This window comes from Cynocephalus volans, chromosome 6, assembly GCF_027409185.1.
Source record: "Cynocephalus volans isolate mCynVol1 chromosome 6, mCynVol1.pri, whole genome shotgun sequence".
NCBI classification, from domain to species: Eukaryota; Metazoa; Chordata; class Mammalia; order Dermoptera; family Cynocephalidae; genus Cynocephalus; species Cynocephalus volans.
The window spans coordinates 2,012,030-2,029,162 of NC_084465.1; the positions used below are offsets into that span (position 1 = coordinate 2,012,030).

The 17,133-nt window shown below is 34.7% G+C and overlaps 1 protein-coding gene across 6 annotated transcripts in view; it reads right to left on the bottom strand.

Annotated features, from left to right (window-relative positions):
• The window catches only part of UBE3C (ubiquitin protein ligase E3C), a 115,074-nt gene that overhangs the window by 51,102 nt on the left and 46,839 nt on the right, over positions 1–17,133 (bottom strand). For 5 of the 6 annotated variants that reach the window (XM_063099679.1, XM_063099680.1, XM_063099677.1 and 2 more), the window contains 6 exons: positions 16,444–16,601; positions 16,067–16,299; positions 7,871–7,975; positions 5,684–5,771; positions 1,625–1,722; positions 501–633 (listed from right to left, as the gene is read on the bottom strand). In XM_063099679.1, the coding sequence (XP_062955749.1) occupies positions 501–633; positions 1,625–1,722; positions 5,684–5,771; positions 7,871–7,975; positions 16,067–16,299; positions 16,444–16,601 (815 nt within the window). The remainder of the gene's footprint in view (positions 1–500; positions 634–1,624; positions 1,723–5,683; positions 5,772–7,870; positions 7,976–16,066; positions 16,300–16,443; positions 16,602–17,133) is intronic. The other variant, XM_063099678.1, reaches the window with a different exon arrangement.

A 17,133-nucleotide genomic window follows, 5' to 3' on the forward strand; every position in this document is an offset into this window, starting at 1 on the left:
TTTATAAAGAAATTTGGATTGCAATGGCATTTATTTTGGTATATTTAATTTGGTTTACAATTTATGATATTTACATAAATATATATTTATATAAAAGATACAGAAGGTAAATGACCGCCACCAACATTTTTAGAATTATAGGTTGTAAACGAAATTTTAGAGATGGACAACTGGGTGGGGGAAGGTGTTAGTTTCTTGCCTTTAAAAGCAAATCAATATTTAAAAAGGTTTCTTATGTAGTAACTTTGTCAGTTTTGGGAATATGAAGGTTCTTCAAAAAGTTCATGGAAAGATTTGTATTTTTCTTAATTTTATTTTTCCACAAATGCTTTGAAGTACCTTGTACTATCTGATATATCTCCCAAATCTGACCTACATTTCATTTTTAAAACGTCATTATAAAACAAGATGATGAACACTAATTTTTTAATGACCTCCATTTTCTAAAATGGTTCCCCAGCCTCCCCTTGTCATATACATACATAGAGAATTACACATACCATTTTCTGGGGAAAGTTTATCATAAGCATCTTCATAAATATAATTTCTTCTTATTGTGACATTAATTCCATCCAGAAATGGACCATCTCCTTGAACTTCTTGCTTATCTGCATAAATCAGCCTTTGAAAGATCTAACAAATAGAGGAAATTGCAAAATTATTAGAAACAATCGACTTTTTGTTATAAACACAAGTGACCAAAAGGAAAAACTGCTAAATAAATCCTAACTTTTTATCTCCATAAATTCTGAAATAAATTTTAATAGTCAAGGTATCAAATATTGACTTATCAGTAAATTAATAATATTTAAGTATTCTAATACTGCTCCTTTCCCCCATTTTACAATAAATTTCAAAAATCCCATGCTACAGTACATTTTCATTTACAAATCCTTCATAAAAGTTTAGGAGGTGCAGGAAAGAAAGAAGAGCAGCTCTGTAAAAGCTATACACTAATACTAGTGAAATGAAATTCAAGTAATTTTTTTCATGTTAAAATTCCAGTAGAGGGAGCTCAGGAATTATGTAATATTATGTGTTTTTGTGGTTTTTAATGAAAAAAACATCAACAGCTTGAAAAGCAACTCTTTCTTTACACACATTGCAAAGAAAGTGTGTAGGCCTAAAAAAAAATACCCTCTTGAAGCTATTACCCAAGAGTGGAACCTAGTAATTTTTAGAAATTTACTAAATATAGCTGGTGAATACAAACAAAATTAAGATACCTATCCATTTCTTTTTTTAAAATAGTGTTTGTGGTAAGTAACTTTAATATAAATGTACAGAATACCTTTACAAAAGTTTTTATTTTCAAAAACATGCAAAATTTACTCGAGAGAAAGAAAACTTAGACTCCCACTATAAGAATTCTATAGTGTAACAGGCCTTTCTACCAGTTACAACTAAGGGGAAAAATTTTTGGTTTGCACAAAGAGGTAACTGGTTGGGTTTTATAAATCACTGCTAGTTATTACAACCTAAGGAGAAAAATATAAATTATATAACCACCTAGGCAATACAGAACTTTAGAGATTTTTGTTGGTGGTGGTGTGTTTTTTAACACTTGTATGATAAATAACATAAAATGTAGTGAGTTAATCAATAAAGAAACCAAGCTGCATACCTTTACCCGTTCCTCAAACGGAACCACAAAAGGTAGTTCTGTGAGGATGGCGAGTTGTCTTTCCTCAGACACAGACAGTGGTGGGGCCTCCAAACCTACTAAGATACATTATAAAAACTTGATTAGTTCATCTGTGCTTTCCTTTCCATTTCCATTGCCAGTTACTCAGGCTAGGATTTATAAAATCATTCTTAAGACTACTTGATCTGCCTTGAAAGGGACCTTTTCAATCACCTATTAAATCCCAAGTGCACGTCTGGGCACCAGAACCAGCGCTGAGCTGAGTGTAGCCAGGTCTGCCCGTGGGACGTGTCCCTGTCCCTGAGTGTGCTCTTTCCTCCTACTGTGTCAACAAGGTTCCTCCCAGGCCCAACAGTACTTAGGATAGGGCTGTGTGCGGCTCCATAAATCATCACTCATTTTAAGAATGAGGAAAAACCCTGAAGATTTTTATCAGTTCATTAAATTACTCTTAGTAATAGTAACTCTTTCATACTCTCTATGTAAGTGAAAACTAAAACATATAAAATGCATCTTACTGAAGTATTTTGAAATCTATTGCATATTTATTCAACAAGTATGCAGCAGACTTACTGAGTGCCTACTAACTGCCAGGCATGATACCAGCTGGAATCTTACTATCACTTTTAACATCCCTAATAGCAATTCATTCTTAGGAAACCAGTATGTAATAGTTCACCATAACATATATTCTTTAGCCCAACCTTTCGAAGTACATGGCTATCTCTGCAGTAAATAACATATTTATTGCCTCCCTATAGTTACTCTACCAAAACTCCACTGGACTCAGAATTCTTCAAATATAATGTGTTTACAAACACAAAATATATTCATTTTGGTAGGTGAAATTTTATATAATAAAGTTCAACTAGCAGGAATAATGAGTGACAAGTTTTTAACTATCATCCACTGAAAATATCAATCAGGAATTATTTTTATGTGTTTGAGGATACAATAAAGTTTAACGACAATTAAGTACATTCTCAAAATTTAACAGTTCATCATCCCACTACTGGCAGACACGGTCCCATCTCTCTAAAATTATAATTGAGAAATACTAAATTCTTTATATTTTATTTACAGGAAGCTTTAGTATAATTTGATTTTTAAAAACTGAACAATTTTAGCACCTTAAAGCCCTCAAAATATTTTAATTATATATCATTATTATACATAGGATTATTATGTCCAGAAAACACACGTAATTAGACTCAACATGATCTATAAAAACAAAGGTTAAAGGCCTTTTAAGTTACAAGAGCATACAGAAGAAAGAGATACGAACTATCTGTTCAAAGAATTTGGTTATTTAGTTAATTTTATTTCTATTTCCCTGTCAAAGGTTCTCTCTTTAGAAGGAAATATGAATCATCAATACATAGGTATTTAGAAATTCAGGTTTTTCCATTTGAATTAAAAAAAAAAAAAAGCAACTAAATACAACAGACTATGCTTAGACAGTGTGACAGTCTAGTGACTAACTTATCCTGCCCCAAACTAAGTGGGATTAAGCAAATCACACATTGTTTGCTGTGGTTTTCATACCACCATGTTGACCATATTTTAAAAATGAGTGTAGTGGCACTGAAAGGGTTTGAATGACAAATAAACTCTGGCCTGGAAGAAATATCATTACAGAGAAAGAAAATATTTTGGTCATTCAATACTAGGTTTTGGGGCAGAGAATGCCTGCCTAGAATTTAGACGATCCATTGTGTAAGATTTTTACTTCTTGATTTGTAGAATAATTATGCATTCATGTGACAGTAAATAAAAATAAAATTTTACTTAAAAAAATCATCTCTCTCTGTATAAGTTATGCTTTAAAAAGAGTTTAAAAAAAGAGAGAGCGCCCCCCCCCATTATTATGAATGAGGAAGGAGTTAAAAACAGAAGAGAAAATCATTGCTGTAATCTTAACTAAGAAGCCCGATGACAGGTTAGGCTCAAGACCTAGACAGCTGCTAAACAACAAAGAAAAACTTACAGGTACTGTGCAAAATATGCAACAAAAGCAGGGCTACTTTAGTAATTTAAGTATTCTTGAAACATCTCATCATGCTTTAGATAAGACTAAGAAAAGGGAAAAAATAAAAATAGATGAAAACAACTGTTCTTTTTTTATTTATTCATTCTTTGATTCATGTGACTCTGGACTGCTGAAACTGACAAACTATAAGAGCTGCCTATTTCCCTTAAACCTCAGCCAAGCCAGCTGAGCCATTCTAATATTTTAGCCATTTCCAAACTGCAGGGCTATACTGGAAAAACAAGATCTGTAAGGAAAAAAGTATTATACAAGACAGCAATTTATGTTTAAATATTTGGGTGTAAATCTGTGAGAGCACAGGGTAATATTTTAAACCTCAAAATTTGTTCACCAAGGCAAAAATAGAAGGTATTACTTGGTGACTAAAAATAAACACATCATAATGCATACAGTGTGGCTATTCTAGTAAATGACACAAAATACTAAATATCTTGAATTTAAACACAAATGTATGTGCTTATTCCCATAAATTTTATCCTCTACTTTCTAGCAAAAAAAAAAAAAAAGTTATTTAACATTTTGGAAAACAAAAATTATATCTCAACAATTCTAACAAAACTTAAATAGAAACTGTTGATAAATCAATTTTGATCAAAATATAAACTAAGCATCTATAAAACATTAAGCAAATTGACATAAGATTCTAAAGCCTGATGTCCTACTTTCACTAGACACAGCAAACACAAACCTCACAAGGTTCATCTACTATGGTGGAAACATGAAAATTTCCAAATTAAAGACCGAAGTCTAGTAGTACCATCTCCTTCACCGACCCCAGAAACTAAAAGCAAATGAGAATAAAGAACAAAAGGTATGCCAAATCTTGCTTCAGGTAGCTGACTGTAAATTGTAAATTATAAATACAGATTACGAATATCATACCTCAACTGAGCAGCAGCTAGTAAGAAAAATATTAGAGAGAGAAAAGTAAACTGTTATGTTAAGTGAAGTTTTCTTAGATAGCACACCAAAAGCACACAGAATTCATAAAGGAAAAAAATGATAAATATGATTATGTCAAAATTAAAAACTTCTGCTCCTCAAAACACACTGCTAAGAAAAGAAAAGGACAAACCACAGACTAGGAGAAAATATTTGCAAATTATGTAGCTGATAAAGAAACTATATCCAGAATGTATTAAAAACTCTCAGTACTCAATAATTAAAACAAGTACATGAAAAGATAATCAACATCATTAGTCAGGTGGGAAATACAAATTAAAACTACAGTGAGATATCATTGTATAACCTTTTTAAACGGCTAAAATAAAAATTTAAACTCTAAAAAGAGACAATACCAAGTGCTGTCTAGGATGTGGATCCACTGGAACCCTCACACACTGCTGGTCTGAATGCCAACTGGTATAGCCACATCAGAGAACAGATCTGCAGCTTCTTACAGTTAAACATATACCTGCCATGACTCATGATTCTTACTTCCAGATATGTATCCAAGTGAAAGAAAAATGTATGTTCACATAAAAACCTGCACATCAAGTTTACAGCAGCTGTATTCATAATTGCCAGAGACTGAAAACATGACCAAATGTCTTTTAGCTGATGAATGGATTAACAAACTATGGTACATCCACATTACAGAATACAGCTGAGCAATACAAAGAACAAACTACTGACTTGTGCAGCAGCAGAGACCTCAGAGGCTTCATGCTGAATGAAAGAAGTCTGACTCACAAGGCTACAGACCACAGGATTCCATTCAAAGACATTCTGGAAAAGGCAAAACGATAGGGACAGAAAACAAATCAGCGGTTGTCAGGGGCTAGGGAATGGGCTGGCACCAAGGAGCACATTGTGATTTTGGGGGTGATGAAACTAGTCTATGTGGTTGTTTCTGGTGGTGGTTACATGACTATATGTGTTTAACAAAAATCACAGAACCATACACTGACAGGAGTGAATTTTACAGTATGTAAATTGTACCTTAGTAAACCTGTGTTTAAGAAAGTGGTAGCTGCTAGAAAACTCACCATCCAGGGTGGACTGCAGAGGGCCTATCCTTCCCATCCGCCGGAACCTCCACACGTGTCTGGATGCTGGCACGTACAGCTGGGTGACCTGTGGGGACAAGCAACCTCGTTCGGCACTTTCTTTTGTTCTAGTACAAACCTTTACCTGGTCATATTTGAACAGTCAGTGTTTTACATTTATTTAAATCCAGCTGGGCCCTCCTGGACCTTATATGTTCACGTCCTTTCAGGCTAACTTTTCACGCCTTCTCTCTTATGCTGGCTGTCCTTTGAATACTTTTATAGTTTAATTCCTTTCTCTAATACATCCCAAAGAAATCTAATTATATTATTTAACGATTTACAACATCTGGACATAGCAAATCATCTTAGTAATGTAACTGGTTTATGAAGTAAAACACATCACAATTAAAAAATTAACAATTTCTATTATCAAATATCCATGGTCTCATATTTCTTTTTCAATTAATTTGGTTGAATTAGTACCCAAATAAGACAGGTACAACATACTTTAAGTTTTTTCTAATCTGTTGATTCCTCTCATCCCTCATTTTTGGCTCTTGCAATTTTTAACCAAGAAACAGAGGCTTTTGTCTTATAAAATTTCTCATGATCTGGATTTTGCTAATTGCATCCTCATAGTGCTGTTAAATGTGTACCTCTAACCCCTCTGCTTCTGATACTTTCATAGTTAGATCTAGAGGTTTCATCATGTTCAGGTTAGAATTTCTGGCAAGAACATTCCCTGGTGGTGGTGTGCTCTTTTGTTGGAGGCACCGCAGACAGGAGATCAAAGCTACTCTGAGTGTGGTGTGTGCACTGTTACAGGCCAGCGATGAGATAGAGAATCTGAGCCAAAATGTAAATCAATCACATCACTAACATGCTCTGGGGTTCAGCTGACATTTTTCTGCAGCAAAACTTTTTAGAGGGAAGAAAAGGTGCAGTGACTTATATTCTCGTGCCAGCCCCTCAACTCCTGGGGACTCTCACAGTCACAGACCACAGGCCCAGCGTGTGGAACCTGCTGGGAGGAGCTTTACCTAGGTCATCTACTTCACTAGAGCCTGAATAATGGCATGATTCTAGTTCGCCAATGCTGTTTTCACATATTATTAGTTGGAAAGACGACACATCATTAACTCTCTGGTGAGCCTGAGGCACAGTTCATAAGGAAAGGTAGGCTAAATGCTCAATTACTTCTTTTTTTCAAAACTGTATTCCAAATAATGAGCTGGTTCCCTGGCATCCTAGAAAAGTGACCGATGAAGTTTTTCTTTTTAGCATCATTATGAACTCATAGGGTTAAACATGTTTGATATGAGTTCACTGGAACTATTTTTACTGATGCTTAAATTTTCCAGCTATGACCAACTGGAGCTCTCAGGTGGCTCCTGATCCTTTCCCAGGACCGCAGCAGACTTCTGTGGCTCCCATGCATGCTAGTGTGCCAAGGACTCTCTATTTGGTGGAAAATGTAGTTAAGAGACACCATGCTGGGCCCTGGAGCTGTTCTCTGCTGCAGGATCTGCCACTGTTTCTGGACCTGTCAGTGGGCAGAGCCAGAGGCTACTGGCTTAATGTAAAGATACACTATCTCATGAGGACACAGTAATGCTCATATTTTCTTCTCTTTAATATTTCCGTGACCTTATTTCTTCCATGCCCCTCCACTCCCTGTCTCCCACTCCCAAAATTCTGAAATGAATCCAGTCATGACTTTTTCTGAAAAATCAAAATGAGAACATGTCATGTCCTCTGTTAATGTTACTTATTTTTTTCCTATTATACTATTGAATCTAAATCTAAATCTTAGTAGTGTTCAAATTTGTCTCTACTCCTTCAGAAAATCAAGGATAAAATCCATCTAAGTACTGAACATATACATTTGTCATTAATACCAATAAACACAAAATATTTTTCAACCCCAATGAAGAATCATAATGCTTCAAGATAATTTGAGGTTAAAAAGGGAAAATTAGGATTAATAAACTCAGGATGCATAGTCAGGTCAATGATCTTGCTATATGTCCCATTATATAAACTAAAAGTTAATAAGGTTTATAATAAAGATGTATATAAGTAATAAATTAAGCAATTTTAAAGAATTTATTACTCTTTAAGAAATTCTTTAAAAACTGAAAGAATATTTTTAATAAAAAATATAAAAAGATCTTTCAATAACACCTTATCTGCTTTAATATCTTCTTGTTCTGACAGCCAGTGATTTGGAGGACAAAAATTTCTTCTCGTGTCTCTGGACTTCAACATTTTCACTAGATTGGTGATTACCTGAAGAGGAAGACAAGAACAGGTCTGTGTCACACAGACAGCTCGGTAACTACAAGCGTACAGGACACACCACTACTGACCAGACGTAAGAGAAGCACATGACGGTGGGGCACAGAATGCTTCTTTCACCTAAATGCCTGCAAGAAAATGGCATCCAGGCACTGAGATCTGGCCACAGACCAATAAACCAGTCTACAGAAATGGCTTCTTTTTGCATCACAAGAATGTAAGTACAAACCAGTTATATGTCAACAAATATAGAAAAAGTAACATAAATATGTGCACACGATTTTTAAAAGTTACCAGGGAGAGGAGATTAAGTTTTGAAACACAAATCTGAAAATGCAACAGCTCATCTAAACTATAACAAAAGACATCTCCAAGTATTGCAATTTTGTAAAACTTTTTCCTAAGGTCAAATAGCATTTCTTGTTTTTCTGAGAAACCCTGTTTCAAGGGCACTGGGGAAAAAAAGAAGCACCCCAGATATCACTTTCACATCTTCTAAAAAGAAAAACAATTTCAATATTTCCCTTACATAAGCTTCTGGAGCTAGGTCTACTTCCCACCATAACTGCACAAAAATTTAGTCTCACCTCCCCAGATGGTCAGACCTACACAAACTTACACTACATTGTCATAGCTTATCCTTTGTTATCATTTTTCTCCCCGGTGAGCAATAGGTCCTCTCTAGCTACGCAGTATAAGTTCCTTATGAACAGAATCTAACTAACTGGGAACCTAGTAGGTACTTACTGACTGATTTGGGATCAATACTTATTTGTAAATTTTATAGGTATATGATTAAAGAAATCTAACAGTACTATTTAAAAAAGACTTGAGCTCCTATATTGAATAGAAATGTACTTTGTAACATACAAAGATAAGCCAAAATTGTAAATCCAAAGTTTTAAACCTGTATAATCAGGACTCAATCATACAACTCCTATGGAGTTAAAGTAAGACCATAATGGTAGTTTCTGAAAAAATCAGCCAGGCTGGTGTACACACTGCCTCTAATTAAATAAAATGAAATCCGAATAACCAAACAAGTAACGACAATAAGGTAATGTGATAAATTTCCACATATGCCCACTGGATAAGCAAGATTACATAATCTTAATTGCTAATAGAGATTTCCCTTTCAAATTCCACAATTTAGCATCTACATACAAAAGAAACACAAATCCTTCTTTTATGAAATGAAAATTCTGGCCTGCAGGGAAACCAGGAATTGTGTGCCCAAAGGAAAAGGGTGAGAAAAGGTCCCTGGTTGATGTCTCAGATCTCTATCATGCAGACACCACTTCAACAGCCTACCCATGGAGAGAGAAACATATTTGAACACTTTAGCCATGCAGATAAAACTACGTTAATAACAACCTCTCAAGACCTAAAACACAGCTTTTTAACTGTTGGGTCTTTCTTATCAATTTAGAAGTAGCATCTATCTTGTGGCATTTTAAAATCTGTCATAATACTATGTAATATCATCCTTTTTGAATCAGTGGAAATTAGCTTAATTAAGTAGTTGGTGTAAATGTGGAGTTTGTTACTACCTGACCCTCAACTCTGCTGTGGTTGCTTGGGAGGGGGGTGTTGGTTACACACAGCAATGTCTTACTGTAGGCATACTAGGAATAGCCTAGTTGTGGGTTCTACACGGTTAACTGAATGGTCAAAACAAAGTCCTGTAACTGAGCTAATGCACTTAATTCTTCAGCCAGTTCTGCCCTTCCAAAGACTAAATCTCAGTGAATTATGTTATAGTACATGTGTTATATAAATATGGGAAAAATTCAGGTCGTTCATACGGAGTACACCACACAAACTCAACATAAGCCCTCTTCCAATAGCAGAGACAGAAGAACATACAATCTTTTTGCATGAAAAAAATCATGTCTTGTCCTTCCATTTTCATGACCAATTATATTGATACTGTAAATAAATTCAGATTTAACAGCTGCCATACTGAAACTTAACCCTTCAAAAACACAACTGTTTAAGACATGTTTTCTGACAAATATTTACATGTATTTATTTAATTGCATCATCCTCTTGAATTCTGGCATCCCATGAGTTTATCATCACCAAGGTAACTTAGCTTTATTGAGGGTAAGTAATTTGCGAAAGGCCATGCAAGGGGAGGACCAGGTCTGCCTAGCTCCAGAAAATAAAATGTTACCCACCTCTTAATATCCCTCTCTATTCAATCTCTGTTTATGAGGACACTTATTTTCTATAGGTCACAAACATTATTAAATTACATATGAGGCAGTTAATGGCATCATTTACATTCTTCTTTTAAATTATTGTGAAATTAAATATAAAGAAGTTTCAATACAGGGCATCTTCTTTCATATTTTCATACCCTAAATATAAAAAAAGAAGTAATCACATATTACCTATAAAATGTCCTACTACCATTGATCCTCTTCAAAAAAAAGAAGGGAGAGAGGGAAGGAGAGAGAGAAAGGTAGAGGGAAGGAGAAGGTACAAAAATGATTTGACTCTAAGAAGACATGGCAAAGAAGGGGTGCTGAGGTGGTCACTGTGGGACTTTAAATTAATTAAATTTAAATAAAGGGGACAGAAAACCAAACTTGAATGCCAGAGGAAATACAGGACACCCAGTTAAATTTGAATTTCAGATAAACATCAAATATTTTTTAGTATAAGTACGTCCCAAATATTGCTGTCTTTAAAATATAAGTACATAAATATTGCACGGGACATAATTTTATATACATATTTACGCCAACATATATATTTCATTTTTGGGGGCAGGCTGGTATGAGGATCCAAACCCTTTGTCTTGGTGTTATAACACTGCGATAACCAACTGAGTTAACTGGCCAGCCTATATTTTTTTAAGAATTTGTGATATATCTGAAATTCAGATTTAAATGGGTAGCCTATATTTTTATTTGCTAAATATGGCATGACAAACCATGGACCAATTCCAAAATGCCTTTACAGAAATGTCACATACGATTCCTTAAAATCCAGCTAAGAACATTTTTTTTTTCCTTCATATAAACTATTTTTCTTCTAACTTTAAAAAAATACAAGTTTTAAGAAACCATGAAAATTTGAATGGATCCAGTTTGTGACATCCAAACACCTTTAAACACATTCCTTTTCTAACCATTCACTTACAGTATCTCAAACTCAACTTCTCTACAAATATTTAGTACCAAGAAAGGAAAGTTTGTGGAGGTAACCATTAAAAAATTGCAAAATTTGACTAAGCATGAAAGGTAAGGAAAACTGAAGTAACAATTTTAAACTGCATTCAATAGATAACCAGTGCTGAATTTGGACGGGAGATTTTCTTTTAATTAATTTAATAAAATTTTCTGAAAGATTTTAGATTTAAACAATACCTAAGTCATAGATTAGTCCAATTTTGCAAATTGAGATCAAAGTTTATAAAATCTGCCCAAAGTGAATTCTCTGTAGAGTCCGGCCTGTGGGTTCTCAACCTCTGCTGCATATTAGAGTCACCTGAGAGCACTGATGAGCACCCACACCAGCACGCCACCTCCAGTGATGCCACATCACAGAGTCAGCTGACAGTTGTTTTTAACTATTCCCCAGGTTATTCGATATGTGGTTAGACTTAAGAACCAGTGTATTAAGTTATAAGTAAACAAGCAAACACTGGAATAACTAGCTGTGTCTAGCTCAACCTATATAGTTTAGCAGATTTTAAGTTAGAAACACAACATACTTATGTGTTAACTCAGGTGTCCCATATCATGTTTCTTCCATGCTAGATCAAAACCTTAAACTAAATAAATAAATGCTCAGAAACTAGTAAATTATTTAAGTAAATACTCAGAAACACATACAACTGTTATACATGCTCTATTAGGTGCCATTTGAATTTAAAATAGTTAATAACTGTAAGCAAGTCTCCCCTAACCCCAATATTAAAAAGCTCCAAGTAAAAACACTGCCTAGAAACATACAGACTCCTTGTTTTCACAAGATCACTCATGTTTGAGAATTCGTTGGTGGTGATGATCATAAGAAAATTTTGCTTAACTGATCTTGTGGAAATATCCTTAAGCTTCACCTATATTATATCAAAACACAATATAGTATTATCATATAATAAATGTTTATATAAATTAGATGACTTAAGGCTACTAATGTTAAATTATGACATTTCTGAATGGAGAGAGTTGATATTTAAGAACACAGTACTGCACCCAAAACAGTAAGTACATATAGTCCAAGTTTTGAAAGGCAAATGGAAGACTAAATTACATTATAATACTAAATAAAAATCTCTTTTTATCTTAAATCTGCTATGTGAAACCTGGTAAGTAAAACCAAACAGTTTAGTTAATTCTTCAAAAAGCTCAAAGCACACACTTTACACATAATTCACAGGTATTTAAGTGTGGTAAATGTTGAATGTGGTAAATATGTTAAATAAGAATTTTTTGAGAAAAACAGGTAATGCACCAGCTCTAAGCATATCCTCTCGCAGGAGAACGAGTTTTCCTACAGTCAATCAGAAGCAAAAGACACCGTGAGCAGTCGGTGTTCCCATCCTGAGCTTCAATAGCACTGACCTCTTAACTTCATTTTCTTCTCATTGTAATTAGTTCAAAGTTTGTTTTTTTCACTGTACAGTAATACTGCAAGAACAGGGACCCAGTCTGAACTCATTTATGATTCCCTAGAATAGGGCTGAGTCAGTATGTGTGGGATAAATAATGTGGGTGTTTAAATAACTGATAGTAACAACACCCTAACCAATGAAAGTAATGACTATCTGGTATGAATTGCTGTTGTCAAAAGGTTAATTGAGTTTTATATAGCCCTTAGTTATTACTTGTTAAAACTGGTATATTTTGAAAGACAATAGTATTCTCCAGCACATGTTTAAAACACTACAAATTACTTCTTAAAGTATCTATTTTTGTCAGCAGTCAAAAAACAAAAAAAAATCATCAAAGATAGAAAAGGGTATGGCACTGCTCTATAAGAACAAAATACAGGTATACTGCTTAGTGCTGTTTGGTTAACACTGACAGTTAGGGCCAAGCCCGTGGCGCACTCGGGAGAGTGCGGCGCTGGGAGCGCAGCGATGCTCCCGCCGCAGGTTCGGATCCTATATAGGAATGGCCGGTGCACTCACTGGCTGAGTGCCGGTCATGAAAAAGACAAAAAAAAAAAAAAAAACCAAAAAAACCACTGACAGTTAACGATGACATGTTAGGATTACAGTAGTTAAGTCAGTGCTGTTGTTCAAACTGTTCGCTTTTTTTAAAAAGCATTTTTGGAAGTGAAAATACAAATCAACCACCACGAAAGCGACAATTGTTTATGCCACAGATCTCTCTCTATACGAGCACGTGCAGGAACAAATGGACAAGCGAGGCATGGAAGCCCTGCTCCTCATTTCCCTACCACGCTGTCCTCTGAGGTAACTCCTATCAAGTTTGGTAATTGCACACAAAGACATATCAAAACAGGATTTCCTATCTCCTCATAGAGCTAAAGCAATTATAGCTGTAAATTACACTTCATGAAGAGTATATAAATTTGATAAATGCATAAACTGTTTTAGCAGTGTCAATGCAGGACTTAAAAACTGACCTCAATTCTTACAGTGACAAAGAAAGATGACTCTATCCACTCAAAATTCTATGTTCTGTAGCCAGCCAAAAGAGCCTCCCACACAGATTAGTTTGGGAGGACCCACGACAAGGCTGAAAATGAAAACAGCCGGTGGGGAGAGAGTCAAGTCTCATCACTGGCAATTCTGTCAAAATCAACGGAAGGCAAGAAATCATGGGCAAAATGCTTTTACCTTCTTTGGCTGACTCTACCTTGAGTTCTTCAACTCAAATGTGGCACTGTAATATATAAAAAGTGCTGACAAATTATTTTAGTGTTTTTCAGAGGGGAATGTAGAGTAGCAGCTGGCTCTGCCAACTACTAGCTACGTGACCTTATCTGTAAACTACGAAGGGTTACAGATCTTCCTCACAGAATTACTGCAGCAAATGACTAACACACACAAAGCTCTTACGAGGGAACACAGGAACCTCTCATGTGTAAGTTCTCATCATTTCATAATAAAAATAATGTTTTGTTAATGAAAAACTAGTACCTGATCACTCAAAGATTATGCTTTGATTTTCATTAATTTTAGGACTCAGCTCAATACCAGGTAGTATAAAATGGTTTGTGGGGGGAGGATTTTGGTCAAAGAACAGGAATCCTTTAAAAAAATTGTCTTCAATCAATTCTAAACTCAAAAGATTTTTGTAACAAGTCAATTTCAAGCCAAAAAAACCTTACCAAAAACAAAAGTGAAACTTAACATTAATGCTTAAAAAATTCTTAAAACCTTCAGTGATTAATAAAGTGGCAGTGAGTCAACTTAAGGCACAAGAAAAAGAGCCTCTACAGAATTTTCACTCAACGCTTAAGCAAAACGAAATGAAACAGGGCTGGATGGAAAATATCTTATACAGCATTATTAAATTCAGAGATTTCTATGTCCTAAAGATAAGTGCGTCATATGAAAATTATGAAACTTTCAATAGGTGCTATAAAACAATGAAATTATTTGATATTGTACACAAAGCCTGATATCCTACATAATGGAAAGCTTTATTAACAAAGATCCCAGAGCTTAATTAAATACTGAAAGGAAAACACATATGCTACCATAATACCCATATTCAGGAAAAGCTTACATAAGAACTGTAAATTTTAAACAGGTGAGATAGCTTATTTTTAACCTAGAAAAGGTGTAATATCTTCAACCTTTAAGAAAGGATATATTAAGGGCTCAACATGTGGCCTTTAAACTTTACTTAGGAATATACAGATAGGTAATTAAAATAAATTCTGCAAACATATATTACATCAATCTGCACAAATTATAAATTCAATGATGCATTAGTACTGTATTCAGTGCAATCAAAACATTATCAGTTACTTTCACTGCTACTAATGCTCATGCTCATAAGTGAAATGTGTTGTAGAATCAGGCAGAATGGGCTGGATAGAGACTCTCTTGGACTTGTAGGATGAATAAGCATTCCTTAATTAGCCCATCAGGTTAAGTGCAAGCATTAATGGGCCTTTCCTAAAGTCTAGCTTGACATCTTTCTCCAAACATGGCCAAGAAGAAAGTTCCATTAGCAATATTAATACAAGCTTAGTTGATCATTTTCATTCAATTAACTTCTTTCAATTAAATAGATAGCTTGACAAAAGCAGTGATAAAAGACCCAAAGGGACAGCTGATGACTCGGACTGAACATTAGTGTGCGAGAGGTCGCTGGTACTAAACGGACTGTAAATCCAGCATTCAATTTGGAAAATGCATTTCTTCTGCTCTCACTCCTTTAATGAGCAATTTTAGCTGACTAGATGTGTTTGCTGCAGAAATTTCATGGGAAGTCAAGCCCCCAGTTCTTTTCTTTTTTTCTATCCCAATAGTTACATTCTCAGTGGTGGTGATTTCCTGCCAACATTCCAGTCGTGGTAACTCATAACTTCTCCTTCTGCACGGTTAAAAATGAAGATACTTTAAACTATTGTATATACAACTTCCATTAAAAAGTAATGGTCTATATTCCACCTTTGTTAATCAATTTATTAAAAGATTCAAACAAAGAAAATCTGTAAGAGATCTTTTAGAGAAAAATAAAAATAAAAACATTTAAACATTTTTATTTATACTTCAACTTGTCCCAAAAGTACCAAGGATAATTTATAAAAGATGATGTAACAATGTAAAAAAAAAAAAAAAAAAAGGTTTTAAAAGAAGATGAATGTAAAATAAAAATGAATTTTCTTAATTAAAAAGTTTTGCAGGGCTGGCCAGTTAGCTCATTTGGCTAGAGCATGGTGCTGACAACGCCAAGGTCCAGGGATTGATTCCTATACTGGCCAGCCGCCCCCACCCCCACCCTGGCCCAAATTGTTTTTTGCAAATTAAAAATTATGCCTGAATACTTGAAACAAACCTGTATTTCTATTTTTCTGAAATGAGTCAAGCCAAAACAAATTTGTATATTATTCGACCTCAGGAAACAAAAACATACTCTATACCTTAAATAACTGAATCCATCGTTTTTGTTCCATCTGTATACACTGTTGCATTTCAGAATTAGTAGTAACTCCAATACTTTGAAATGCTATAATATATTCTTCTCGAACTTCTGGTTTTGTTTCCGGATAAGCCAGCTTGATGATCCCTAAGCACGCATCTCGAAGGCATCGAGACAGCATTATCAGCTCTTCTAAAGTAAAAGGCATCATTGATGATTGTCTTTGACCTACAACTGAAAAACATAACCCAATTTTCTATCATATTTTTTTTTTTCATTTTTCAACACACACTGAAAGATGTTTAAAGGCTTAAAACCTTTCTATGCAGTCTGAGACGCTATGTGGCCAGCAACAAGCTAATTCCTCAAAATTCTTACCTTCTATGGGATCACCGAAGAATTCATTATCATGTATGGAAATTAGCGAATGACTAAACAAGGAGCTAAAAAGGTAAAAGAGTGGGATGATTCGACTAGAATCTTCAAAAGACATAGGAGAACCCCTTGATATCACCTGAAGCAATGGTACCATAGACCTTGAATTGGGGAAAATAAGAAAAAAAAGTTATTTTAAGATTAGTTTTAGTTTCAGAACTAATTAAGACATGACATCAGACAAATACAATCAGGGAAAAATAACATTTACATTGGCAATTAAACTACTTAAAGGCAAGGTAAAGTCACTGTGACAACACAGGTTAATAAATATCACAGATCAATAAAAAATAGCATGACAACCCATTACTTTTCACTAATGTGCCTGCCACTTTTATCAACTGGATAAATTAAGTTATAAGAGTGAGCCAGTGGTCCCAAGGCTGAGACCCTAAAGAGAGTCACAGGAGGTCATGCCACTATTAAAGACACATGCTTTACTTTTATGAGGAAAACCTTTCCCTTTTCCCTCTGAACATATTTAACATAGGGAAATCACTCCGGTCTCATGAAAAATTTATCTAGCAACTTCCTTTTAGGAATGTTCAAAACAGTTCAATATTGAAGCCAAATTAGAACCCTCAGGAATAAGCCTTCTTTCTACTGTCCAAGTTTATTTACCAACTCCCATGA